The sequence below is a fragment of the Neocloeon triangulifer genome, unplaced genomic scaffold (assembly GCF_031216515.1).
Source record: "Neocloeon triangulifer isolate White Clay Creek 2 clone unplaced genomic scaffold, ASM3121651v1 ptg000022l, whole genome shotgun sequence".
NCBI lineage: Eukaryota > Metazoa > Arthropoda > Insecta > Ephemeroptera > Baetidae > Neocloeon > Neocloeon triangulifer.
This window is the reverse complement of record NW_026775562.1, coordinates 3,205,882-3,232,501: the sequence shown is the minus strand read 5'-3', so window position 1 is coordinate 3,232,501 and position 26,620 is coordinate 3,205,882. Positions and strand designations below refer to the sequence as shown.

The window sequence follows — 26,620 nt, the reverse complement described above, 5'->3', positions numbered from 1 at the left end:
ACAGCATTTTCCCCAGGTCAGTTATTTTTATTAACACTGAAAAGGATTTAAAAATGAAATATAAATATAAATCGTTGAATTTTTTTCGACAATTATGGAATATAAAAAATTATTATCATTTTTAACAAGAACTAAATTAATTTATAATAAGATGTTTTGATATTTCAAGTGGGATATAAACAGCCGTAAAATAATTAAAACCGAAAAAACTTCAGCACTTATGAGCAGTTAATAAGATTTTGGTGGGGCGGACTTCATTTGCATTTTATCTTACTTTTACACCCTTTCACGTTGACTGCAGTTTTAATTTTTGTCGAGAATTGTAAGCGGATATATTTATTTATAACAATTATATTTTATAAACGCTTAATTAGGTGGGCAGTTGGCCAACCCAAGTGGTAGGGATTTTTTTTACATGCAATCGACGGTTTCAAAAAATTTAATTAATCTTAATATTTTCACTAAGGTTCTCGGTGACAAACATATTCCTTTTGTGATTTAATAATCACAAAAGGAATATGTTTGTTTGATTAGAAATAATTCTGTAACTGACCAAGAAAAACTTGCATGTTTTCAAACAGAAATTTTGGCTTGAATTCAGTTTCTAAACAGAGGGTATTTCTCGCTCAGTCTCAGAATTGCTCATTCAATTTGTCTTTCATATTAATTTGCTTTCAAATTAATGAAAATATGGTTGAAAGTATAATTTATAAGACTCTAATTATGATGAAAAATTTTTTCTTGCAGACAAATGTAAAGAAAAATCCAGGAAAATAAATAAATTTTCAAATTGGAAATTTTAGCAAAAAAATTGTTTTGGCCAATTTTACAAATGGAGTCACGTGACTTTGGTCTCGGAAGTGACGCGAAGGTGGTTGGTGTGCGCGACGAGCGAGTCGTGTTGGGTCGGTCGGGGGCTCTTCCAGCTCGGTGGACAGGCGGACTAATCGGATCTGCCATGCACGTACAGACGGAGCGGAGCTGGTGTGTCGTCCTCGTTAAGAATCAATCCATCCCTCCTACTACTACCCACTTTCCACCACCTCTGCGTTTGTTTCAACTGACACGACGACGGACGGCCTAGCTTTTCTTTTTCAATCAGGGGAGGAGGACCGGCGAGCGCGAAGGTGATTCAAAATGCTCCCGGCGCCGCGACGTTTCCGATAGTTTTGTGTCGACAAAGTGCGTAGTTTTTTTTTCGTATCATGTTCGGAGACGACTGGAAATTGTGACAGTTACCTGCGCAAGGATGCCACCAGGGTGCGAGTCGATGGTGCGCGGACCAAGGACCGCGACATGAGCCGGTGCCACATCGCAACTCGGATACGCATTTCACAGGTAATTTCAACGCACCGTTTTCCACTTCCCATTGCGCGCGCTCGGGTTTGTGGGAGATTGTCTTAATTAAATAATTTAATATAAAATAACTACAATGAATGGATATTTAATTTTTATTATATTATTTATACGCTTAGTATTATTATTATTTTTTCTAGTCAAATATTATGATAATCGCTTAAGCTCGCCTGGGTTTTCAAATTAAAGATCATGCGTTTTAACAGAAACGTATCTTTGAAATTATTTGAATATCAAAATCGCATTTCAAATTAATAATCCAATTGTTTCGCATAAAAGTTTTCTTAAAAACTGGAATCTACAGCAGATACACGGGTGAACATAAGATTGTTTTGGAGAACTGAAAATTAATTTTGTTAAAGAGAAAAATGGGCAGTATAATCATAAAAAAGAATATATTAAACGAATTTTATTCAATGAATAAGAAACATGAACGGTTAACTGAAATTATAATTCATTTTATACACTATTTCTACATCTTTCTAATTTTATACTTATTTCAACCTTTATCTGGCAATAAAATTCTCAACATTTCAATTACTGCAGACAAGCTAATATGGGCAAATCCACTAAACCCAGAAAATAACAATAAATTATACTTTATACTGATGACCAAATTAATAACGTTATCTTAATAAATTTTGCAATTTTAATATTTCTTTTATTGAAGACAGACTGCAAATTATACAGTTTGTGAAATTTTTTTTAGTTTTGTAAAATTTTTAGCCACTTTTTCAAACAAATTTTCATAATTTAATTGCAAAAGAACGTGTAAATTGAAAGTTAATCACTCTAAGTGGCTTTCAACTTAATTTTCAGCCATATTTTTCAGATTTTTTTTGCAACTCAAAAATTGAAAGCTGCAATTTGAATTAGTATCTGTGTAATTGTTTAGCGCAATCAAGAAACAATAGCTATATGAGCTTTTACTTATCTACTCTATAATTAAATTTGTCTTCATTTAAAAATGGAATGATGCTTTGTAACTTTTACTAGTTAAACAAGTTGGTTTGTAGGTTTTTGGAAGGACGTGCAGAATGATAAACTCGTAATAACCGCGACGGATATGATTTTGCATTGTGCTGATTTGCAACTTGCGCTGGCATTTATTGACAGCCTCACGGCATGTGTTATTTATATGTAGCGACGCCTCAATTAGATTACTCTCTTGCCAACGTCATTGACTCTTCTGGAAAATAGAAAAGAATATATATCAATTGAAATAGTAGTTTGCGTTTGTCCTTGTTTCGCGATCCTAATTCAAAACACCTCGTCAATATATTTACGCTAAAGACATTACTTTAAAAAAGGTTAAGTAATATTATAAGCTTCAATAGCAAAGTAACTTCTTAAATGTCACACGCAGTTTTAGAAAGAAAATCGATGTTTATCATTGTTAAACAAAACAATTAAGCTATAATAACGAGCTCTGCTCTCATTTGAATGGATTTAAAACCAACATTTCCGCGAGATAGTTTTATAGTCAATGCAATTTACTATTTTTCCCAAACATATAAAAAACATACAACTAGAATAAATTTTAATGTTTTTAACTTCAGAAGTTTATTTATTTAATTTAAAGAAAACATGTTAATTTTTGTTCTCTTACTCATGAATTTGTGTTGCAGACAGTGTTCAAAGCTGGTAGAGCCAATTTGCGATAAGAAAAACACGCGTCAAACAATAATATGGACCAATTTTAATCCTTCAATACTTTCTCAATTTCATTCTCCAATTTTTAGAAAAGAAATGAATTCAGCAAATTTTAATAGAGTTTTAAAATTGTTTTCCAGCAATATTTTTGATGAGATCAATTCAATTTATTTAAACTGGAACTATATTTTTCATGTGAAAAAAGTCTTAAATATATCCAGAAAATTCTAGCAAAACGAAATTAATTGGCATATAATTACTTCTTGCAAAAAATCAGGACACAAAAATAAAGAGGCAATTTAGGTGAAATAAAAAGAAATTAAATTATCCACAAATTCGGTTTTGAAATGAGCAGGATAAATAATTAAATATGATTTCCATTTCAAAGAAAGTTATTTTAGACATTCTATCCAATTATTTGTAGCACTACGGAACCAAGTGATAGTATGAAGATGCTTTGGCGGAGAAAGGAAGCTATCAAAGTTCATTCATAAATTGCTTTGCACCTGGGAAAGTGGTGAATTCGGGTGCGCTCCTCACGGACTTCATACGCGGCATAGCCGGCAGGAAGCATGCTAACGCTCCCCAGCACGTAATGTATCGCGCGCTGCCGGCTATTAAACAATTCGCTCAACGCAACAGAGCACTTAAATCGCTTCAAACGCGCAATCTTATAACTTCAACACAACACGAAATTGCCAGTCTTCCCGAAAGAAAAACAGAATCTGCAAAACCGCATTTCGACAGTGTCTTCTCTGCTGCTAAAACAACACTCGATTTAAAATCGGTTTTCCACTTAGTTTGGGGTTTCTTCCACTTTGTTTGGGGATTCCGTCTCACTTCATATATATACAGAGAGATAAAATTGATACTATTAAGTTCCATGTAAACTATGCAAAATATTATTCTTTACCAATAGTCAATGCTCATCAAAATAATTACAAAATCTTTTAGACGAAAAGGTTTTTTCATCTTAAATTATTTTTACCAACACATATCTACAATTTCAATAGAAAATTTAATGTTAAGATAACATTTAGTTTAGTTAAATTTTTACTATAATTTCTTTTGGGTGATAAGAACTTGATTGCGATGAATTTTCACGTACTTTAGAAGGGTACATTTCCAGTTTAAAATATTATTTTAGAAATTATCGCAAAAATTCAGCTTGAAAAAGCAAATTTATTTCTTACATTGGTGGATCAAAGCGATTTATGCTATGTCACTCGCATTTACAAAAAATTATGTATGGAAAGTATGGAAATAATTTTCCATCGACACGGGCCGATTTCTCTTAATTCTAAGAATTAAACAGGCGAACTAGTTCAAAATTGACTTCGACTTTATTAAAAATATTAGTAAATAATAAAGTTTTTGTTCAATTGGTTCGTTTTAAAGGAGAATTGTTTTCGAAATTTCTTGTCATAATTACATTTCAGTTTATCCTGAATTCTGAATAACTCAATTAGCTTTACATTTTTCTATATTAAACACTTTTTGACATATTTCAAATTCAAATATTATGATTATTTCAAGAATTCTATATTTCAGTTTAATAAATTATGCGCTTTAGACTTTCGTTTTGATTCAATTCTATGTAATTTAAAATGAAAAGGAAATTTTCAAAATTATTTCTCGCTATAAATTTGCAAACTTTAGAAATTTTGATGTATTCAATTGCAAGCGAACGAAACCGCAAACGCGGCGAGCGAAAAGTAATCAGCTGCAATCTCGCGATCAATCAGGCGAGCATCAAAAGCGAGGGGTGGCGCGGGGTGCAATGATGTAATTAATTAGAGTTTTCCACCCCCGGCCGTCGCGCACTGATGGAAGCTTTGAAGTTGAAGCCAAATAACTTGTTGATCGCAGGCAACACGATAACAGCACCCCCAAAAGAGCATCTCGCCACCGCAGCAGCCATGGATGCTGGATGCTATGTGCCCAACAACCCCGCGCACTTCGGCCTGGAGGCGTGGCCAAACGTGGCGGACCCTGCCGCCCCCGCCAACCCCGCCGCCTCCAATGGGGTCGCCTCCGACATGGCAGCGTTCGGAATGCCAACTCTTGATCTCGAGCCTCTTCCTAGTCTCTTCCCGTTCAGCCCCTGCTCCGGCACTTCTTACAAGTGAGTACCGATTTCCACTTAATTTTTTTTTATTTATTCATTCTTGTATCCATATTTGGCACAGAAGGGTTAACAAAGGCGATTAAACTCAAAATTCTGCTATGGCATTAAAAAAATTGCATTTTTCAGAAATTACTGTAATTACCAACTAAATTAATTATTATATTATAATTAATTAATTTTAATACTTCATTAATTATTTGAAAACATCTCTGAGATCAAAAACAATTTTGAATGGTCAAAAAAGTATGTGTAAGATGTAGATTTAAAATATGTTAAAGATCATTGTAAAATTTCAAATGTTTCATAAATTGTCATAATTTGTGGTTTCTCAATTCTCATTCTAAACAAATTTCACCAACAACGAATTTTAAAACTTTCTACTATTGAGGCTTTTTGAAATTTTAAAATATTTTGAAACATTATCTGAAATTTCTAGAATATTTTCAAACTTTTTTCTTGGATTTTCTGGTCTAGTAGAGATTTTTTTGCAGAATTTTTGTAGTCAAACTATATTATGTGCTAGTAATTTCAAATAATTACTATCACAATTTTTATTTAACGCCTAAAAATGTATTTGTAAATTGCATGAATTTCAAAATGCATGTACTCTTGTTCAAATGTGATCAAACTAACGTCAAACGGCCCTCTGTGACTAAAAACTGCACGTCGTTTTGCATGCTGTTGGATGGAAATTTAATGCGTGAGGCAGTGAGATGGTGTTTTGCAGAGAGTTAAGCGTCAAGGAGCAGCAGTCGGGCAAACCAGCAGGCGGCCACGACATGGCAGATGTGTTGCTCTCGCTCAAGCACGCCGTCGTGCACCCGGGCCAGCTTTGCCCCAGCGGACCCATGTCGCCCAACGCGTTCGCAGCACCCTACCCTTCCCTCCAGCAGCAGTCCCACCAGATTCCCTCGGCCCAGCTCTCGTACACCGTTCACCCACATCATCAGGTGAGTAGTTTTAAGTTTACAAACATAATCATTAAAATAACATTCGATAATTCATCACGTTATTTTATAATAATTAACAAATAAGAAAATTAAAAGCAAAAACAGTGTTTTTTTACCAGAACATTTTATGAGTTGAAATTTTAATTTCATTTCTAAGAATTTAGATTTATCAAACCAATTATTTAATTAATTAATTAATTGATTTCTTGATTTCATTAGAACAATTGATAAATCTAATTAAAATTTCAATTTTCTCATAGCAATGTAAAGTTTCTCTTTTTAACAAATTTCTTTATTTTCTATTCACATGTTGGAAAAACATTAATTAATTCAAACATAATTAAGAAATTTTTTTTAAATTATGCTATTCTGTATTCAAAAGTACTTTAAACAACCGAAATTTTCAGTCTACTTTCTAAAGTTGTTTACAGTTTCCTCTCTGATAAAAAGTTGATTCTTAAATTTTATTTTTAAATGAAAATTAATTGAATGTTTTTCTATATTTCAATTGTTTTAGATGATGTCACCGACTGGTGGATACGGCGGTCAATACTGCACAGACCCTTCCGGCTACTCAAGTGTCCCGCAACAACAGCAACAAAACACACAACATTCCTCAGCCACAATGTTCCCCAGCATGAGCGTCAACGTTTCCATGAACATGACCATGGGATACAACGTGCCAGACCATCAGATGGCTTGTCCGCAGGTGAGAGCTGATTGAATATTTAGTAAATAATAGAATTTAGAAGATTCCACGCTAAAATTTGATATAGAAACATTTTATTTGCGAAATTTACAATCAAGGAGACGATCATGGACTCTGGCTCTGATTGCGAGTTCTTTACTTTATAGAAACATTTTTACTATTTCAACTTATAATCTTTAAAAGCAAATTAATAAATGATTCAATTTCGCAATTGACGCAATTTGAAAATTATTTCCTTCAATGTTATTTTGAGCTCTATTATGTTAATAAATTATACATAAAGATTGCGAAATAGAGACACATCTCGGTATTACACTAAAATGATTCATGGCAAAATGTGCAGGCAGCTTTTGGAAGCAGCTCGTTGCGCAAATGAATTGATTACGAGCGCCGCTGGGATTATGTAAAATGGCGTCTCGCCTGTCATCAGCAATTGATTAAGTAAGGCGAGGCCCACCCGATTGGTTGGGGTGGCGCGCGTTGCCTGGCAACTCGCTGGCTCGGCCCCTGCTCCGGCAAAGCTAGGCAACCCGCGCCGACAAAGTGCCGAGCCGGTTGCAGCCATTGACCGACGGCAGGCGCTCCGCACAATTTTGCCTCCACAAACATGACGGGCCAAAAAATACCTCTGCCGCGCAAACTTATTGGATTATAGACGTTCTTCTCTCTAGAATTTTCCCATTAGTCAACAAATTAGGTTGCGAAACACATACGACTATTTATAGAAAAATTAATGCGCTATCCAGAATTTTGTTGTGAGCAAGGCAAGATGGGAATATTTTATGAATTTAAATTTGAAGTATTTGAACATCTTGTGTCAACATTGAAAATTAGATGAAATTACGTAATTTTGCAATACTAAATTCACAGAAATGACTGAGAAAAAGCAACCTGAATTTTGTATCATAATCTAACGAAGACAATTTTATCACAATTCACTGACTCTGAAACTTGCATATGAATCATTTTACTTTCATAAATATTAATATACCTTACAAGTAAACTGGTGAAAGTCTTTTTGGCCTTTTTTATTTCAATTTTTACAAACTTTGTCAGTCTGATAATAGTCTGATTTGGGAATAAATCTCGAATTTTTAACCATATTTCGCACAGGAAAAATACATTTTTTATACTTTGAATCTTTCACGATTAGTTTTTCTTCTTCTTTTCTTCTTAACTATATAATAGTTCATGATTCTCCAAATTTCTAGTGATATTTTTTCAACTTAAATTTACTTAACATGCTCTTTAAATATCACCTTCAGGAAAAAAATTAAATCCATTGCCCCTAATTTTATTGCAATTCAAAATAATTTGAACAGAAGGAGAAACTATAAGAGGCTTTCTTTCTGGAAAATTGCCAGTATAAATTTTAATATTTTATTGAAAATATATTTTAGCGGTTTCATTTGTAAGTGTTCTAAAAATTCAAATTGCTCACATGAACTTTTTCTTATTTTTACTCATTTTTATCCAATTTCTACCAAATTTTCTTATCACACATTGTCACATTGTCAAAATTTATTTATGTAGACTCTTTTCTGTAAACCTCCCGGGATTGTGTATTTTAAACTGAAACAAATATACGCGCTTTAAAACCAGAAAGCTCGTTATTGCAATTTATTGGATCTACAAGTTTAATTATTTCTTTAATTGCAGATGCAATGGGGTCCTAGCGGTTCGCCAGTGTACCACCAGCAGAACCAGGGCCTCCTGAGTCCACAGCCGTACCCGCCGGCGGCCACGTATTCGTTCACGGCCGACTTCAGGCCGACGAGCGAGACAACACCGTCGTCGTTCAAGCCGGTGCTGAGCAAAGCGTCACCGCTGAGCTTCAACCGGCGTCGCAGTGGGGGCAGCACTAGCAGCGGCGGCTTCAGCAAGATGGGTGGCTCGCCGACGGTGGCGGCGACGCTGACGGACGGCGGCAACGGCGTCGAGTGCGTGGGCGGCAACCCGCGCGCCAACCTGTGCCGCATCTGCGGCAAGACGTACGCGCGGCCGAGCACACTGAAAACGCACCTGCGCACGCACAGCGGCGAGAAACCGTACCGCTGCGGCGAGTGCCACAAATCCTTCAGCCAGGCCGCCAACCTGACGGCCCACGTTCGCACACACTCGGGCGAGAAGCCGTTCCGCTGCCCCATCTGCGACCGGCGCTTCTCGCAGAGCTCCTCCGTCACCACCCACATGCGCACGCACAGCGGCGAACGGCCCTACCGTTGCCGCATGTGCAAGAAGGCCTTCTCCGACTCGAGCACCCTCACCAAGCACCTGCGCATCCACTCGGGCGAAAAGCCCTACCAGTGCAAACTCTGCCTGCTGCGCTTCTCCCAGTCCGGCAACCTCAACAGGCACATGCGCGTTCACGGCAACGCGGCCGCGTGACGTCACTGGACCCTGATCTGCGCGCGCAACGCGCCTCCCCCTCCAGACATTCGACACTTCTTCCAGTGAGACAGATGTCGCTAGTTGTGTTATGACTCTTGCCGAAACGCGAGAGTGAACACTCTCGGTGTGAAATATGCAAAGGAAGACTCATAAAAAATCTCAAACGTGGTCATAGTATTTAAGATTAGGTCATACTACTGAGAATTGTGGCATGCAAAGCTGCAGTTTTCGGGGCAGGATAGAAGAAAATGTTGAAATTTATAATTCTCAAAATTAACCAAAGATTTTGTAAAATTCCTTCAGCATAAATCAAAAGCTTCAGAAATCTCTTGTAAAATTCCAACTCATCAGAATTGAGCAATTTCGTAAGACGCAAACATGGCAACATGAAAATTTGTTTGTTACCATTGTAGCCAAATCAGACGTGGGCACTAGACCAGAGTCTGATCTTCCGTATTATTAAATGGACAAATGGTCAATGCAACGTATTTCTGAAAACCAAATACGTTACTGTGTTTTCAAAAAAAATTTCAAGAGGGACCGTGTCCTGATTTTCAAAAAACGTTTTTATGCAATTTGCACTACACTTTAATTGGCGCTATGGAAATTAGGTAAAGTCTTGTTGTAAACAATTTTATAGTTAATCTCCTCTTTGCTAAATTCACACCTTTGATACATACATAATTTAAATTACGCGGGCCGACGTTTGAATAGCAAATTTAAAGCCTTTGAATTTTTACTGCAAAATTAGTTGACAAATTAAAGTACAATTAGAAAAAAAAATCTTTTTTCCATGACAATGGTTTGCGTTTTAGGAAAATACTAAATTAGCCTCCCATTATTCAAATTCAATATTTATGCAAGAGAGAATCTTCTCAGTTGGAGACATGCATGACAGAAAAACCCATTATTTCTCTCTTACTGTTACAGTTTAAAAGCAACGAGTTTAGCATAAGATTTAAGTATGAGCCAAATAGTTTTGAATCAAAAATTCATCACGAAGGTAATTGAAAGCAACGAAAAAAATTTAATGCAGAAGAGGTTATTAGATCTTATATTTTTTTAAGCTACAACTCAATATATGAAAATTACGTTGAATTAGCTCAATTTTTCAAGAGCTTCGGTTTCCGGCACGCAAGTTGTCTTGTTCCAACCCATTGAATCGACGCGTACAATGTAAAAAGTTGTGACTTGTTGCAAATTATATGTACTATGACTTCTGCAAATCTGATGTGTAATTGAATGCGTACTCACATTACGTGATGGATCTGCTGACCAGCGCGTACTTAGAGGCCACACAAATGACGGAATAAGAGATCTCATTACCACTGATAGTATTTATTACGCTAATTAATAATTTATTTCGCGCGTAAGATACACACAATAACTTTTTAAAAAGGCCAATGGTGCAGCCATTGCGAGGAAATACTCAATGTCTAAGTCACTAGATGTAAGAAAATCGCATGTTTCTTTTTTTTAAATAATGTTATTATTCAATTAACTGTTGCACCTTCAAAAGGAATTATTAGGAAAGTGAACCAAATAAAATTTTAGTTAAGGCTGCTGTTGTACAGAGAAATTCACCTTTTTACTAGAATGTAGAATGTGAGTTTATGATAACTTGACCTCCATTTAGTTTTAGATTGAACTATTTTGAATCACAGAAGATGCAACAAATTTAATGGAAGTCCAATGATTTGTTTTTGACTTTGTCAATAAAATGCACTCTACCAAAATATGACGTGGAATTTCGTTTTACAAAATTCTGAAGAAAGGTATACTTATGCAAATAAAAGCAAGTTGACCGATACTAGAAATTGTTTTATGTTTTTTCCCCTATAATAATCAGAGCACGGAAATTTTTATTCGCAAATTTTTATTTTTGTCAAAAAATCTATACAGAAACATCCTAAATAAACAAAAATAAAACATGATGAGAGATACTTTGCTGGATAGCTCGCCAATCGTGGAACAATTTCGCGGATTACTCAGAAATTTTACACAATCATTAATCAACAGCGATTACTCGTTTGGCTAATTGCGTGATGAAATTGGTTCCCTTGTGTCTTCGCTTTTGTATGATCGTCGGTTTTAAAAAATAAATAGAAAAATATTGTGTGTGTCGTGTGTGTTGAGTGTGTGTGTATGTATGTGATCGTATGTGTGTTATGTGTGTCATCACTATTAAAAGAAGGACGGGGTGGAAACAAGGGCGGGATCAGGGGGCAGGGAGGGGGCGAATTACACAAAACGAATCGAATTAGCAAGGCGAGTGATAAATGCAAAAATTATAACGCACGCGACCGAGCAGATTGGTCGCGCGTCGAAAGGCCCAACCGCGCAATTCAAGTCTCAAAAGACGGCCCCCCATAACTTCAACAACCTCGCTAGGGACGCGTCAGCCATTACTAAAAATTAAATGAAAAGTACAATGACCTTGGTCAGCAAAGTTCGTTTGTGTGGCGAAAAACGTTCAAAGCGACACAAAAGCGCCGAGATTCGATCTGGATTTTGGCAGAAATTTTGCTGAACCGTTTGTGTTCTTTCAACATTTTTCATCCGTTTAAAATTATAACAAGGGATGATTTTAAGAAATTTTTTAATATTACAATTTGATCATCAAATATCGCATCCACGTTAAATGTAACGCACATATTTATTGGTTTGTTATAGAATTTGAAAATATATAAGTGAGAGTGATTGAGAGAGAGATGGGTTGGGTAGATGCCTCCTGTCAGCTAATTTAAAAATGTTAAAACCGCCTTTCGCACTACGAAACTGGCGTCCGTCAACGGCCAGCGTGAATCAAATCGTGTGAGTAATTTGCAATCATACGTGTTTTTTTTCTGGCGCCACAAGGAGCCTATTTTCTTTTCTACGCGCTTAAATCCAGGGGAAACCAAAGGTTGCTACGTAATTGGCCTGCTCGACGCCATTTTTTCGTGATCACAATCCCAGACGCGAATTTGGGGCCTCTGCGAAAATGGCACGACCACGGGCCGATATGTAAAAAGACAAGTGTGGGGGACGCAGTGTGTTAGAGGAGGAGATTTTCTTACTTGTTATTTATGCCACAAACCCTATAACCATTGAAGCTAGCTCGGTTTTACAACTCTTTTTTTTTCTTTATTCAACTTTTGCCGAAAGAAGCAGCATGATTCTCGGACGTTGTTCGGCAAACCGGCGTACCGGCAAAACACTGGCTGATTTTTTTGGGGTGCGTGTTTTGTTTGTTTGCGTGACGAAATTACAAATCATACATGATGAATGAGAGAGGTTGCCATTACGTAGTGTGTCTAATCATATTGTTACAATAATAGCAAATTAATCAATCAATATATATTATTATTTTATCGTCATCTTCATACCCATCGTCGTCATCTTCATCACCGCTTTATCAACTGCACTAAATTACAATTCATATTTTTTCTTCGTTTAATTTTTATCTCATTACATAATGATCCTTACGCGTGTATGTTGTATCATAATAATAGTATCAGTGTTAAGACTAACTTTAAGGAGTTTTGAAAAAAATAATCAATTGTCCTAGTCATTATTTTGTAGTGTAAGAATAACATGGCCTTCGAGTTTCGCGGCTCAAACACGCAAAGTCGAGTCTCTCCGAACGTTTATCTGCACTGCCGGGGTTGGTTGCAAATTTCAGAAGCAGCGTAAGTAAAAACCGAACTGTGTAAGCACTTGGGTCACTTTCAAAATCAAACTCCACTCTGCCAAAAGATTAGACGCGGCAGCTTCCGAAATTGATGCTGTTTCGGTTGTTTTTGTACTTGTGGGCAGCGGCGTTCGTTCGTTCGAAAAAGCAGCGCCTTCGGGACTGGCCGAGTCAGTCAGGGGGTGGACAAGTGGACAAGGAGGCTGCATCCGACTGTCGAGTGAATGGGAGTAAGGGGGCGTGGCCGCTCGGCGCAGTCCCGGCAGTGGATAAGTGACTGTCGTGTCTTGACCATGTCTGTCATTCTTGTCTCACGCGGGGTGGTTGGCACTGGTTAGTTAGTGCACAGCCTCGGACGACTCGGCCTTGGCCGAATGGTGGTTCGAAGGGTCCGGTGTGCTGATAGGCTAGAATCGAAGAAGACTTTCAGTTTGGGCAGTCTCCGTGCAGGAGAGACAGAGAGCAAACAAGCAGCACACCAAACAGCAACGAGCAACCAACGCAAGAGACGAGGAAAATTTACAAAAGGTATCAGTGCAAGGAAAAATTAAGTGCAATCAAAATAAATAACCAAAACCTGTTTATCTTTTTAGTAAAACTCACTAAAAAGGGAGGATCCAAACAAATCCAATTGTTTTCACTTTTTTAAACGTGACAGTTTTTTAACCAGATTTAGGTAAATTTCAATTCACCCATATCGTTAAATAAATGACCCAGGTTTATTAATTTCAGGTCCCAGTGTTAAGGTAATCAAGACCAAAAAGGGCATTGAGATGAAAATCTAGTAGTGAAAAGCTCCGTATCTATGCGATTAAATTAAGCATAAAACGAAACTAGTACGCAAGATAAGCTAATCAGTTAGAGTTTAGAAATTGATTCGTACTTACAGGAGTACTAACAAGGTGCTGTGGAATACCAGGGACGACGGCCGCGGCTGAGGCGGCGGCCGCAGCAGCAGCCACAGAATGGGGCACTTCGTGTGTGGTGGTCGAATGTGCCTGCTGCACTGGCAGCGAGCCACTGCCGTAGAAGCCACCGTTGATGCCCTCTGGGTAGCCGCTGTTGAGGAAGTACTCTTTGTTGACGCAGTTTCGAAGACTATCAGGGATGCGGCCAACGATGGCTCGTCTGATCTCGCTGGCGGCCATTTCGCGCAGCTCCGTGCATGAGGCGTCTGAATAGAAAGCAGCATGCGGCGTGCACAACAGGTTCGGGGCCTCCTTCAGCGGACCTGTAAAATATTTTCAAAGTTAATACAAATTCTTATTTTGCTAAGATTATAAATTTACCTGTGAACACATTGTACGGCTCGTTCTCATGCACGTCGAGAGCAGCTGCTCTGATGCGTCCCTGCTTGAGTGCCGCACTGAGGGCCTCGTCATCAACAAGACCTCCTCTGGCGGTGTTGACGAGAAAAGCGCCTGGACGCATCTGCTTGATGGTGTACTCATTGATTAGGTGGTGGTTATGCTCGTTCAGGGTGCAGTGCAGAGACACACAATCAGATTGGAACAGTAGGTCCTGTAACAGAAAGTTTTTGTTCGGCAATCATTAGGACAGATTCAAAAGAGGGATAAGTCCAAACCATCCTTGGTTTTAAGCGAAAAAATCTTGATATGTGATTTATAATGAAAGAATGAAAACTACTTATAAAATAATTTGGGCTTATCTTTATCAAAGCATTTTGAGAAAAAGTATCAAGTAAGATAATGTTTTAAATTTAAAGTAATTTTAAATTACTTTGTTTTAAATACTTCTGTGTTTTGCGTACAATCATAATGCTCACTTTCTAGCATTTCTATAGTATAAAAAATTAGACATACCTGAAGAGTGTACACTCTGGTCAGTCCAAGCGACTTCTCAATACCGTCAGGGAGGTAAGGGTCGTAGAAAATGACGTTGAAGCCAAATGCCTTGGCTCTGAGGGCCACTGCCGAGCCGATGCGGCCCAAACCCACAATGCCAAGTGTGTCGCCTCGTATTCTGGCGCAGCCTTGAGCAGCTTCGCGCACCTGCTCAGGGCCAGTGAATTTCTTGCCCTCTCGCACCATGTTAGCCAGCCAGTAAGTGCGTCGGTAGAGGTTGAGTATCAGGCAGAGGGTTGTGTCGGCCACTTCTTCCACGCCGTATCCTGGCACATTGCACACGGCAATGCCAAGCTCACCAGCAGCCTGAAATAGAACAATATAATTAATTTCCAAGAAGGTGATTTGCTTAAAATAATCTCATTAGAATTTCATTCAATATAATACTGTGTTTTTAACTAATATAATTTTAGATATTTACAAAACTAAAAAAGTTTACCTTGACATCAATGTTGTCCACACCACTTCCAATTCGGACGATGATCCGCAAGTTTTTGAACTTCTCTAAATCTTCCTTAGTTAATATGATTGTGTGCCACATCAACGCCCCCACAGCCTCATTCAGCACCTGTACAGCAGGAAATGAAATAAATTTACTCATGATCACAATTTGCGCACCTTTTCATGAATCTCGGATGTGGATTGGGCATCACAGAAGGCCACGGTGGCGACGTCTTTGAGGATAGGCATCTCTATGGAGCAGTCTCGGCCGTCGAGCAGCGCGACTAGTGGCCGGGTCTGCATCGGGCCGTTGGCGATGGGTCCCAAGCGCGAAGTCTCCATTCGTGGTCTTTTCGGAAGCATCTTTCGTTTGTCCATCAGTAAGCCTTGAGTTCACAAATAAAATTTTACGTCCAACCTTGCTGAGTCTATTTAATCAGTCGGTCTGTCCAGAGTCACTGGCACATGCACTCAATTCACTTCGATTTTCAGCTGCGAACCGACGACGGCCGCATCTTGCGAATCCTCTTCTGGCCAAATCTGAAACGAATGTAATTTCATTGGTTAATATATTTACTTTGGCAGTGTTTATAAATAATCATAATTAAGTGTCTACGAGATGCTACTTTGCACCGGCGTGAATTAATTGCTGCGGGCTAAGTTTGCTGTTCGGTTCATCAATGGCTTCGGCCGGACGCGTAAGTGCTCACAGTACATTGGCTTTGTGCTGATCACAGGGAAAAAGCTGCCCGCGTCAGCATTACTTAAGAGAGCTCATTAATTAAGCCGTGATTGTCGCTGATTATCGCAGTCGAATGGCTAACGCGTGATTATTTACTTGTCAGCGCAATCGTGCTTGGAATCGAATCGAGGCTACAATTAAAAAAGGTGCTCATTAGCAGGTCTTGAAAGAAAGCACCTGCTGAGGTTATCCGTAATATGCGTTGAAATAAATTAACTTTGTTCAAATAAAACAAATTTAAAACATCAAAAAGTTCAGCTTTAATACAAATTCAGCTTTAAATTTAAAATATTTATCAATTCAAGCTGATTTGAAGGTATCAAGCAATTTAAATTCCCACTCAATAATATTAAAGAGGGATATTTTCTTCCTTTCTTAAACCTTCACGGGCGGCCGGCGCTTTTGCTAAATCGCAGGCCAATTAATCGTTTGCCGGTCCGATGCTTTCTCGTTTCGCTTGGGGTGGGGTGGGTGGGGGTGGTGGACAGACTGCTGAAATTGCCACCGCAAGATCAATGGGGTGAGTTGGTCGGCAAGGGAGATGGGGGTCGGCTGACCGTTCGTCGGAGGGAGGGCGGGCGGTCAGCCCCCGACTAGAGAGAGAGAGAGCAGGCAGGAGAGAGTCAAAGCGAGGGGCGAAGCAGCCGAGGGTGGTTTTTGTGCGAAGCAAGTATCAAGAGGATCAATAAAACGGAGGTGGCGGCAGCTCCGCGACCATCCTCACTTTGCTCTCTCTATCTCTCGGCACATCACCGGCGCAGAACAGAGACCTTTCCCACGTCAGACGCCGAGCAGACACCGACCCAAGTTTCCTGCTGCCTTTTTTAGCTCCTTTCTGCACCACCCATTACAAGTTTTGCATATTAGTTGTGAATAAAAACTTTTATTTATCGCATATAAATGGAAAACTCCAAGTATAGAGTTAATTAAAAGTTTTAACAGTTTAATTTTAATGTGTTCATTGGCCTCGTTGTGAGCAACAAAGTTGTGGAAATCACTTGAGGAGACGCACTTCAACTCGAGAGAATGGATTCACTTTAAGTTGGAGGGTGCCGCTCCACCTCCACTTTGCGACAAGGCCGACGAGCGCAGTGCAGCATCTTTTGCGCCAAGCCGGCCCGAAAGAGAAAGAAGGGAGAAGTGCTTTCCGACTTTTCCAATAAGTCAGACGCATGAATTTTTCACGCTTTTACGAGCGGGCCAACTACTTCCGCAGAGTCAACATCCAACAATCGCTTCTTTGCCAATTTCTTCGATCAAACTAGAAAAAAAACTCCGCTCTCTTTCCTCGCAAAAGTTACATAACCAGGAAATTTAAATTAGTTTCCAACTAGAGAAAATCGAGAAGTTGCTTCTTTTTGTTTGAACTTCCGCGATTAATTAATTAATTTATAAGTTTAATTAGTTTTGACACTGCCATTGTGTGTATCGCATTGGAACTTGGAAAAAAGTTGATGAAAAAAGCCATTGGATGGCTGGAGGTGACGGGTGGGTTTGCGCAGCCTGCAAAGTTTTACACTTGATTGTTCTTTTCTGAGCGAGTCGGGGCGAAAATAAAAAAAAGCGCTGCCCAACTCTCTTAGGGGATTTGAGAGCAAAGGCGTCTTAATTAATAAAGGCTGACAAAAACGAGCACACAAATCGATACTTTGCAAACTTCACAAAACTTTTCGCGAATTAAAAAAAAAATTGATTATGGTTAGAAGGCGAAACATGATTTGCTTTGCAGCGTTTACGGTCGCCATAGTAAAAGTGTGAAAAGCGTCAATGGGCGCGTAGGTACGTGTGTAATGAGAGCGTGGATTATTGTTATGACTGAGCGGGTGGCGAGTTGATGGGCAAAGGAAGCGACTGAGCAATAATCGATACGAAAGCCGAGATGAGGTATAGTCTGGAGGGGGCGCGCGGGGGTTGCACCGCCTGCACCCCTAGCCGCCCTCCCGGCGAAAGAGCCGTGCCAATTTATACTCGAGGAAAAGTTACAAGAGAGCAAGTTTATAAGAAGAAGAAGAAGTAGTGGAAAGAAAAGAAAGAACAAGAAGTAAAAGAAAGAAGGAGGTTAGAAGCGAGCTGCTCGGCTGGGCGAGGGAGGGTGGGTTGGGCGGCCGTCCGGGCGGGCGGGCAGAGTTGTTGGAAAAGTTTGCGCTGCCGGCCAAAACTTTTTTCTTTTTTCAAAAACTTTTCGTTGAAACACCTCGCTTGGAGCAACTTCGCAGCAATAAGTAATTATAAAGCCAACCGCCGGCTCAAACAACGCACCCCAACTTGCTAATCGAGCGAACGAATTTGCCTTGCTTAATCAGACGCCGCCGGCTGACTCCCACAACTTGCGCAAACTTCGGCTACGGGATGTCCAAAGAGGAATGAATCTGTACGTTTGACGGCGCGCCCAAAGTTATCCAAAAGCGCTTGATGGAGTTGGGACAAATTTTCAGTCCTCATCAAAATTCAATGAAACTTTTTTCTTGCAAGAAAATCTATCATAATAAATGCAGAGTTGTTTATAATTAAATAGTTTTGAAATTTTAAAAAATGACCCTAATAAAAATTCTAATAAATGAAGGAAAAAAACGGCTTTTTTTTTACTTTGAATTAATTATGTTTAAAGCAATTCAGTGCGTGAATTCGTGAAATAAGCATATTTTCTTCCTGAGGCTGATGCGATGACAGGTAGACATTCATTTTTATTAGGAAGTAAACCAGCCGCGAAAACGCTCCAACCTGTTGCTGGCGCAATGAAAGTAAACCGAAAATTACTTTAAAGTAAAACGGCTCGATCGGATTATTCGCGTGGCATGAGGCGTCGGAAATTCGCCGATCGAACGCTTTCACTCGGCGCGCCGAGCTGGCCTTTCTTTCTTTCTTCGATTGCTGCACGCCGAGGTAAACAAGAAAGAGCTGCCGCGCGCGATTAACATGAAATTATATTCAGTCGCGGTTCCTCGGTCGCTCGTTGTTGGTCTCGTTACATAACGCACGGATGGATTGAGGGAAAAAAACTCGGGCCGCCGTCAGCTGCGCTTCGTGCGAGCAGAAAAGGTGAAAGTTTGCGGCTCGCGCACTGCATGCTTGGCGCAGATAACGCTCTCCGCCGCAATTGTGCAGGAAAATTTAGTAAATCTGAGGAACACATCAAAATTAATCAGTGCAGGCCAAAATTAAAAAAAATAATAATAATTTATACAAAACTAATCTGCATTTCTATATCAAAAAGAAAGTTCATAACGACAAAATATTAAAATACAGCAAATTAGACCAAATGCTAAATTTTCTAATCCGGCCCAAATGGGCAAAGATTTTTGCAAAGATGCCAAATTATATTTGAAATTGATTCTTTGTGTGAAAACGAAATGAAAGAAAAAAATGTTATCTTTGACTTATATGGATTAAATTGTAGGGAGCGATTCGGTTTGTTTGAATGAATCCGCTGAAATGTTTGTTGGCTTCGAGCAATAAAAGTCCAATTAGGGTGAACCGGATCATTTGAGCTTCTTTTGCACGCGCCTTTATCTCGATCGCTGCTGACGGAGCGAGGAAGCAAAGCAGCCGGTTGGGAAACCCGTATCAGAATCTGCGCCTCCTTGTTTAACATGTTGTAATAATAATTCTGCTGCTACGACTGATAAAAGACTTCAATTTTTGCTCCAAAGGGCGTCAAACTTACTTTCGATTTACACTCAATTGACGAAAAAGAAATGTTGTGAGAAACGTGACATTGCGTGAGTGAACAAAACGAGTGGCGCGCGATAAGGTGAAAGTCACGATTGCGAACCGAATCAATCGTTTACTCACCCGCAGATAAGACTCTCCCTCGCACCCATTGTTAAAAACTTTTAAATATTGCAATCAACCGTGCAAAAAAAGTAATCGTGTAATTGATAACTGAATGTACAAAGATTGTAGAAGGATTTCAATTTACTACCAAAATCTAAGTACGAGGACAAAATACTTTGCTGTTTGGTTCAAATTAATTGATGTAATTTTTTTTACAACTGACTTTTCCTTGTTGAAAAATATGTTTTTATTTGGCAACGTTAATCATTCTTTCAATTAATTATTAATCATCAACAAAAATTCACCAAAATATCAAATATAAAAACGGTTTTTCCTCATTATTTTTGTACTGATTTGATTTTTCAATTGATTACCAATTACAAATTAGTGGCATGCAGAAATTTCCAGCTCATAATAATAATCTCAAATTTTGCTCTAATTTCAATTACAACAGAAATAATTCAATTTGACTGATAAGAGCAACAATCAATAACCTAATCCGGTATAAAGGGCCTGCGGCTTTTGTGATTAGTCGTCGGAATTGGGCGGCGTGTGTGTGTGACAAAATTGCTTGCGGTTGTGCATTGCATGCAAGATCGCTCGCTGCGTGCAATCCGGCCGCGCGATAAGGGCCGACAGAGAGAGATAACAGGGCAAAAAGCGCGCGATTAAGAAAAGAAAAGCAAGCGTACGAACTGCGTGTGCGAGAGAGAGAGAAGGCAGAAGAGGCAAAAAGTGGGCTCGTAAGCAGTTTAGCCGCGTGCAATCTACTCGGTGAAAAAACTCCGGCGTCGGCACTTTTGGCCGCCGCCGCCGACTTTCACGTGCTGCATCTGATTGAGTCATGGCCGCGCTTGTTCAGCTTTTTCCCGTCAGTCCGACGAATGCCGCTGACTCGGCCCAAAAAATACACAAACTGCCAGCAGCGCGCGCCAACCCACACACACACAAATATTAAAAATAAAATACACACGCGCCAGCGAACGCAATTAAACGCCCCGAAGTGCCATCGTAGGCAAAAAAAAGTATAAAAAAAATTACCACTATAATAAAAAGAATGCTATTAGCAGAACACATTTTAAAGCAATTAAGCAGGTAATAATTATCATGAATTTTTTTTTTTTAATTTAATTTATATTTGGTGAAAAAGAAATTGCAGATATTTAAATTGTGTCAATCTTGCAGGTGTCTCAATTCATAATATTAAAAAATGTCGCCTAATCTAAAATATTATCTAAATAAATATTTGGAATATCTTTTAGATAAGATTTCTTGAACAATTTGACCAATCAAACAATGCATCCAGTTGTTGCATGAATCTTAAGAAAAAACATCTGAATTTACATTTAACGTGGATTTCATGAAAAATTGCAATGATGTCATGAACCTGGTTTTAATTTATCTCAATTCATTACAATAAATTTATTAACTCTATTTCTATACTTTAATTACTCCAATTATTTTCACAATAAAACTGACGATAAGACTGTTGGAGTCAAAGAAGGAAAACGGTCGATTAAATTTTTTTTTCCTTTTGCAAAGATTAAAAAAAGCGCTTAAAACAATCGAGCGAGTCGATGCAATAAAAATGGCGGATTTACGAAACCAGTTTTGTTTCTTTTTTCTTTCCGGCTACGTCTCTTTACGCCGGTTTTGATTCCAGCCTCTCTGGAAACAAATAAATAAATATTTCATGCACGCTAATCGCGGCACAGTCGCCGCCGACACTCGTAGGTGAAAGTCGTTAACTCGAGAATAATATTAATGGTAATAATAATAACGCTCTCGGGGCCGATTTAGAGTGCAAAGTGTTGTGTGACCGAAATCATCGTCACGCTTTGAAAACTGTGACACTTGATCAATTGAGGATAAATTCCTAAAAGTTTATTTAATAAATACAAAAGCACATTAAATTTAAAATAATGTGATGAATTTAAAACGGTTTTAAAAAAAATTTATTTTTTTTATGTTAATTGGATTAATTAGATCTTGAATGTAAGTAAATGTAATTATCATTTATTTCTGCAGCTTGGTCAGGCGATACGAGCACGCAGTGGGGAAGCCGTTTAGAAAATAATCCCGAAAAGCCATCACTGACCTATATTCGCGAATTCGCACGCGAATCGGCAGCCGAAAAGGATGTGGCGAGTGTCGAACGAGCGATCCTCGGCCGTTGGTCCGAGGCTGGTGTTGCTCGGCGGGCTGCATTTTTGCCACCACCATCGCCATTGCGTCCGAGGCGCCAGGCGCCTCTACCCACACAGCCATTACCGTCGTCGTCATTGCCATTTGTTTACAAACCGAGTGGCGCCGCCGCGGCGCCGACGCCACGAACGCCCCCGTTGACCTGCCGATGAGGGATTTTGGGGTGCGTGAAGGGCGGGGCCGGGGTCAGTCGGGGCCCCCGAGTGGGCCCGGCCGAGAAATGTGTGCCGCCGGTAGGGGAGGCGCGCGAGAAGCCAGAGATTAGAGACGCCAGGCGCCAACAACAAAATCGTCCCGCACGCCGCGCATCAAGTGTCCGGGGCCCGGTTGAGGCCTTGGTTGGGGTCTTGGAGACCCCATGGGGCCTTTGAGAGTGCAACCGGCGCCCGTGGGCTCGGAAAAGGGACTCACCTGGGGCGGCGAAATCAGGCCACGCCGTCGGGCTGCGACGCTCCTTGAGAAAGCGCAGCTCGGGCCGACGCACTTCTTCTCTCTCACTAGGCCGACGCGAAGTGTTGCCGAATAGTCGGCTTTGTCGGCACTGTATTTACGTTCGCGACGCACGCACTGCAGCAACTCGGTGCGGACCAACTGCTTCCCAAGCTCCAACTTGTCGTGCGGCGTTCGTACGCGAGACGACGACGACGATTTCCTTTTCGCAGGTTCCGAGAAAGCAGGCAGCAAGCGGCGGCGGCGCTCACGAGGGGCAGGCAGGCCGATCGGCGGTATCTCCCCCACTTATGATCAAAATGGCTGCCCACTGCGTCTCGCCGGCATCACGAGAAACTCGGCAATCGCGAGATTTGGCGAGATTGCGCCCGCACGCCCTCGTTCACGCACTCATCTTCAATGCCGCCCGCTGGACCAAAACGACGACACGATGGGTGACCACGTGATGCGCAAACGCCGGCCGCTCATTGGTAGAAACGCGAGTGGTGCAAAGGACAGTGGTCAAGCGGCACTCTCTCATTGGCTGGCTTGTTCTACCACCAGAATTTTTAAAACGATGCTTTTTTCCGGTGTACTTTTGCACATTTACCGGTTATGTCTAGTCAAATTCATAATAATTGAAATCTCATAATTAATTGCATTTTAAAAAATAGCAGCATAAATAAAGGCCAAAAATTATGTTTATAATTTTCATTCTCCACTTAATCTTTCTCAACAACAAAATTCGTATTTTTCCAAGTCACTGTAAATTTGTTCTGTAACAAACCGGTTTGAATAGATTCTCAACTGATTAATTTGTTTTTATTTTGACACCAGCTGATTATGTACCACTGAGTCGTTCTACTTGCAACTTTTCGTGTCGTACTTTATACTTAGCTCATTTGCTTTAAATTTTGATGACACGCACGAATTACTAAAGCTTTCGCTTACGAGCGAACTTCTATGGCTGGAATTTGTAGGTGATTGCGACTCTTTTATACACGTATGTCAATTTCCAAGGCTTTTATGGGTTGCAAATTTTGTGAGACGCAAAATAATTATTTTCGTTTGGCGTTGTTCAATTTCTTGGCTTAATTGAGATTTTGTAATCATTAGCTTTTCTTAAGTTTTTATAATATTAATATCATTCCTTACAAAGTCAATCCAAATCTTAACTCTTGAAACAGGTGAAATAATCTAAAATTTGATAATTGCTTTACAGATCTGAATAGAAGGAAAAAGAAAATGGCAGACATCAAATCTTTGGAGCACCCGACACTCAAGGTATGGAAATTAAATTTAAATTTTTGTTTCAAACAGGTGTCATTGTAAAGTTCTGCTTTTGTTAGGTGCCTTACGAGATACTGAATAAAAAATTCAGAGCTGCGCAAAAGCAGTTGGACCGAGAAGTGTCCCATGTGCAAGTTGCGACCAGTGAACTTGAAAAGGGTCTCAAATCAGAGAATGTTGATCCTCAGGAAATAAGCAGGATCCTGGGCGGAATGGTCGAGAGACTGCAAGTGCTGAAGCGGAAGGTAAAATTTTATATACTTATTTCATTTTATCCAAATAATAAACGTCTGAAAATATTTAAGTTCTATTATAATATCTTCATGAAAATGATGTGTATACATTTTACATGGTTTTATTAACAAATATAAATATTGAATTTTTATTTTTAAGGCTAAGGAGAGCATTACTGAAGAGTTGGATGCTGCTCATGTTTGCAAGAAGAGACTGGAGCACTTGAAAGAGTATGCCTCGCCACACTCGAACACAATGAACTTGTGGCGGAGGCGCCGGCTGGACAGGATGTTGGTCGAGTACTTCCTTCGTCGAGGCTACTACGGAGCGGCCCTGAAGTTGGCCAACGAATCTGAGTTGCAGGAATTGACAAACCTGGAGGTTTTTCTTGTTTCAAGAGAAGTGGAGCAGAGTCTCGCCGAGCACCAGACGGCAAAGTGCCTTGCTTGGTGCCACGACAACAAAAGCAAACTGAGGAAGCTCAAGAGCTCCATGGAGTTCAACATCCGCATCCAGGAGTTTGTTGAACTCATCAGGTCTAACAACAGGATGGATGCTGTCAAGTAATAAGATTATAATAGAAAAAAACCTTTCTACAATTCTAATTTTAAATGTAAATAGACATGCGAGGAAATACCTCTCGCCCTACGAAGATGACCAGCTGGCCAGTTTCAAGCGCTGCATGGCTCTCTTCATTCTTCCCGGTGACACGCAGCTCTCTCCGTACAAAGAGTTACTGGATGAAAATCGCTGGACTACCCTCATCGAGCAGTTCCGTCATGAGAACTACCGCTTGTTCCAGCTCTCCACTCAGTCCGTTTTCACTGTAGCACTCCAAGCTGGACTTTCAGCACTCAAAACTCCATATCCTTTTCAAGCAAACTTGATTTATTTAAAAAGATTAAATTTTTTAATATTCATTCATTTTCCTTAATTCCTTTGTACGCATTGCTATGCTTCTAATGAAGATAGGAACCCCAGCTGCCCGGTGTGCAATGAGTGTCTGAACGAGCTGGCCCTGCCTCTGCCATTTGCCCATTGCTCGCAGTCTCGGCTGGTGTGTTTCATCTCCGGACTTCCTCTGAACGAGCACAACCAGCCCATGATGCTACCCAATGGATTCATCTACGGAGAAGTGGTACGGCATTTTGGAGAAAATTAATTTCGATTCTATAGGTCTTATTATTTTATTCAGGCTCTTCGGCAACTTGCTTCGGATAACAATGGTCAGATCATCTGCCCGCGGACGAAGGACGTGTTTCCCTTGAAACAGGTTGAAAAAGTGTTCGTCATGTAAAAAGAAAGTGTGATACCATTACGGTTAGCTATTAGTCTCTTCTTAAACTCCCTTATTGTAATTATTATTAAAGGACTGCTATTTTATGGAAAATATAAGAGTGATTGATCCTATAAAGTGTCATAAAAAAAAGTAAATTATATAAATTGTATTATTTCAGTCCGCAGATACCTTAATATTTTAATGCTTTTGTCCCTAATGTGGAAATATCAAATTTAAAGATTTGTTTTTTGGCGCTTGCCACAAGCGAAATGTATTAATAGCTAATGTCATGTGATGACTGCGCCATACTGTGCTAGGAAACAGGAAGGGCTCGACCAAGGAAGGATATTATGTTTTTTGATAAGGACTCGATAGTGCGCTTTAGTAGAATTTTCAAAAGATTTTAAGTTATTGTGTTAAAAATTTTGCTAAAATTTATGAAGATGAGGACCTGGACGTCAGTCTTTAGTAAGTTAGCTTAAATCAAAAGAATAATTATTCATTTTATCGCTCTCTGCAGTTTTAACTATGTCAGCACTTAATGTTCATGGGTGCAAAGTCAAGTCAATAGAACTAAACAGATGTTTGCACGTATTTTTGGAAAGAGATTTTCTCTCCATGGAAATGATTGTGTTTCCTAAATTTTCTCCTCATAACGATGTAAACAGATGGTAATTAAAATGATTTTTCAAATTAAGTTATTGAAATATTTTGAAGCAAAATAATTATATATTTTTAAAGCAAAGCTCCATACAAAGACCGAGTGACGTTGGAAGGACCAAGCTTGGAAGATAATTGCAAGTAGGCTTAACATAATATAATTACAAACATAAAAAAAGACTATACAAATTTTATGTTTTACAATCACCAGAAAAATTCGGCAAGTTTTAGATTGCTTTACAGACGTCCTTAAGAGCTGCGAGTATTTGGAAGACTTCTTTCAGTACCGTCAACTTATTGAAAGCCTTGAAAAGGTTTATGATTGGGTTTGTGGAGATGTGACTAAGCTGCGTGAGAGACTAGGAGGTATTTAATTAAAAAAAAAAAAAAATGTGTAACAAAAAAATAATTCAAAATAATATAGACTTGGAGAAACACTACGAATGCATTGAATCGTTGATAAGCAAAAATTGTGAGGTTGAAAATGTTGGCAAAAATATTTGGAACAAAATATTACGACTTGAAGAGGACAAATCTGTTTGCAGGTTTGCATAATATTTAAAAATATAAAAGTATGATAATATTTTTAATAAATTTATCTTTTTAGTAAACTTCAACAGCAGCAAAATTGTGCATTACAAAATAAGGTGCTAGTACGACACTCTCCTGACGCTCATAATTTATACAACAATATGACTAGCATTTTTCTGGATAGCTGGTGTTCTTCTGCTCCCATTTTTACTTACTCAAATACATTTATAGGCGTATTTGTACTAACTCTTTATTTTCTTTTCTTCAATTAATTTGTGAAAAGTTAATTTTAACCCGGCTAAAATTGTTT

General features: G+C 39.2%; 3 protein-coding genes across 7 annotated transcripts; 2 read left to right on the top strand and 1 right to left on the bottom strand.

The window, feature by feature from the left end:
- Positions 1-1,094: 1,094 nt before the first annotated feature.
- Positions 1,095-10,988, top strand: LOC132204843 (protein glass). Its single transcript, XM_059633669.1, has 5 exons — positions 1,095-1,338; positions 4,879-5,134; positions 5,847-6,087; positions 6,605-6,796; positions 8,456-10,988. The coding sequence occupies exons 2-5, from the start codon at positions 4,929-4,931 to the stop codon at positions 9,182-9,184; spliced, it is 1,368 nt and encodes a 455-aa protein (XP_059489652.1). The 5' UTR covers positions 1,095-1,338; positions 4,879-4,928; the 3' UTR covers positions 9,185-10,988.
- A 58-nt stretch (positions 10,989-11,046) lies between these two features.
- On the bottom strand, positions 11,047-22,633 carry LOC132204844 (C-terminal-binding protein). Of its 2 annotated transcripts, XM_059633671.1 has the most exons (8): positions 22,299-22,633; positions 15,585-15,706; positions 15,344-15,529; positions 15,165-15,293; positions 14,684-15,031; positions 14,150-14,381; positions 13,748-14,091; positions 11,047-13,267 (listed from the first exon to the last, which is right to left on the bottom strand). In XM_059633671.1, the coding sequence occupies exons 3-8, from the start codon at positions 15,527-15,529 to the stop codon at positions 13,199-13,201; spliced, it is 1,308 nt and encodes a 435-aa protein (XP_059489654.1). In that variant the 5' UTR covers positions 15,585-15,706; positions 22,299-22,633; the 3' UTR covers positions 11,047-13,198. The 2 variants fall into 2 exon arrangements, with proteins under 2 accessions (XP_059489654.1, XP_059489653.1); XM_059633670.1 differs by having other exon boundaries at positions 15,344-15,706.
- Positions 22,634-23,135: 502 nt separating this feature from the next.
- On the top strand, positions 23,136-25,920 carry LOC132204846 (E3 ubiquitin-protein transferase MAEA). Of its 4 annotated transcripts, none has more exons than XM_059633673.1 (9): positions 23,136-23,292; positions 23,539-23,600; positions 23,666-23,851; positions 24,000-24,403; positions 24,462-24,704; positions 24,786-24,978; positions 25,036-25,587; positions 25,640-25,790; positions 25,866-25,920. In XM_059633673.1, the coding sequence occupies exons 1-7, from the start codon at positions 23,280-23,282 to the stop codon at positions 25,135-25,137; spliced, it is 1,203 nt and encodes a 400-aa protein (XP_059489656.1). In that variant the 5' UTR covers positions 23,136-23,279; the 3' UTR covers positions 25,138-25,587; positions 25,640-25,790; positions 25,866-25,920. The 4 variants fall into 4 exon arrangements, with proteins under 4 accessions (XP_059489656.1, XP_059489655.1, XP_059489658.1 ...); XM_059633672.1 differs by having other exon boundaries at positions 25,861-25,920; XM_059633675.1 differs by having other exon boundaries at positions 23,138-23,296; positions 25,861-25,920.
- Positions 25,921-26,620: the final 700 nt, after the last annotated feature.

Bases quoted from the DNA above. Each gene is read 5' to 3' on its own strand.
- LOC132204843 (XM_059633669.1), top strand. From the start codon at position 4,929: ATGGATGCTGGATGCTATGTGCCCAACAACCCCGCGCACTTCGGCCTG. The intron at 6,088-6,604 runs GTGAGTAGTTTT...CAATTGTTTTAG, and splicing joins CCGTTCACCCACATCATCAG to ATGATGTCACCGACTGGTGG. The intron at 6,797-8,455 runs GTGAGAGCTGAT...CTTTAATTGCAG, and splicing joins ATCAGATGGCTTGTCCGCAG to ATGCAATGGGGTCCTAGCGG.
- LOC132204844 (XM_059633670.1), bottom strand. From the start codon at position 15,544: ATGGACAAACGAAAGATGCTTCCGAAAAGACCACGAATGGAGACTTCG. The intron at 14,382-14,683 runs GTATGTCTAATT...TTTCTGTTACAG, and splicing joins CCAGAGTGTACACTCTTCAG to GACCTACTGTTCCAATCTGA. The intron at 14,092-14,149 runs GTAAATTTATAA...AATATTTTACAG, and splicing joins GCCGTACAATGTGTTCACAG to GTCCGCTGAAGGAGGCCCCG.
- LOC132204846 (XM_059633673.1), top strand. The intron at 23,852-23,999 runs GTAAAATTTTAT...TTTATTTTTAAG, and splicing joins TGCAAGTGCTGAAGCGGAAG to GCTAAGGAGAGCATTACTGA. The intron at 24,404-24,461 runs GTAATAAGATTA...AAATGTAAATAG, and splicing joins AACAGGATGGATGCTGTCAA to ACATGCGAGGAAATACCTCT.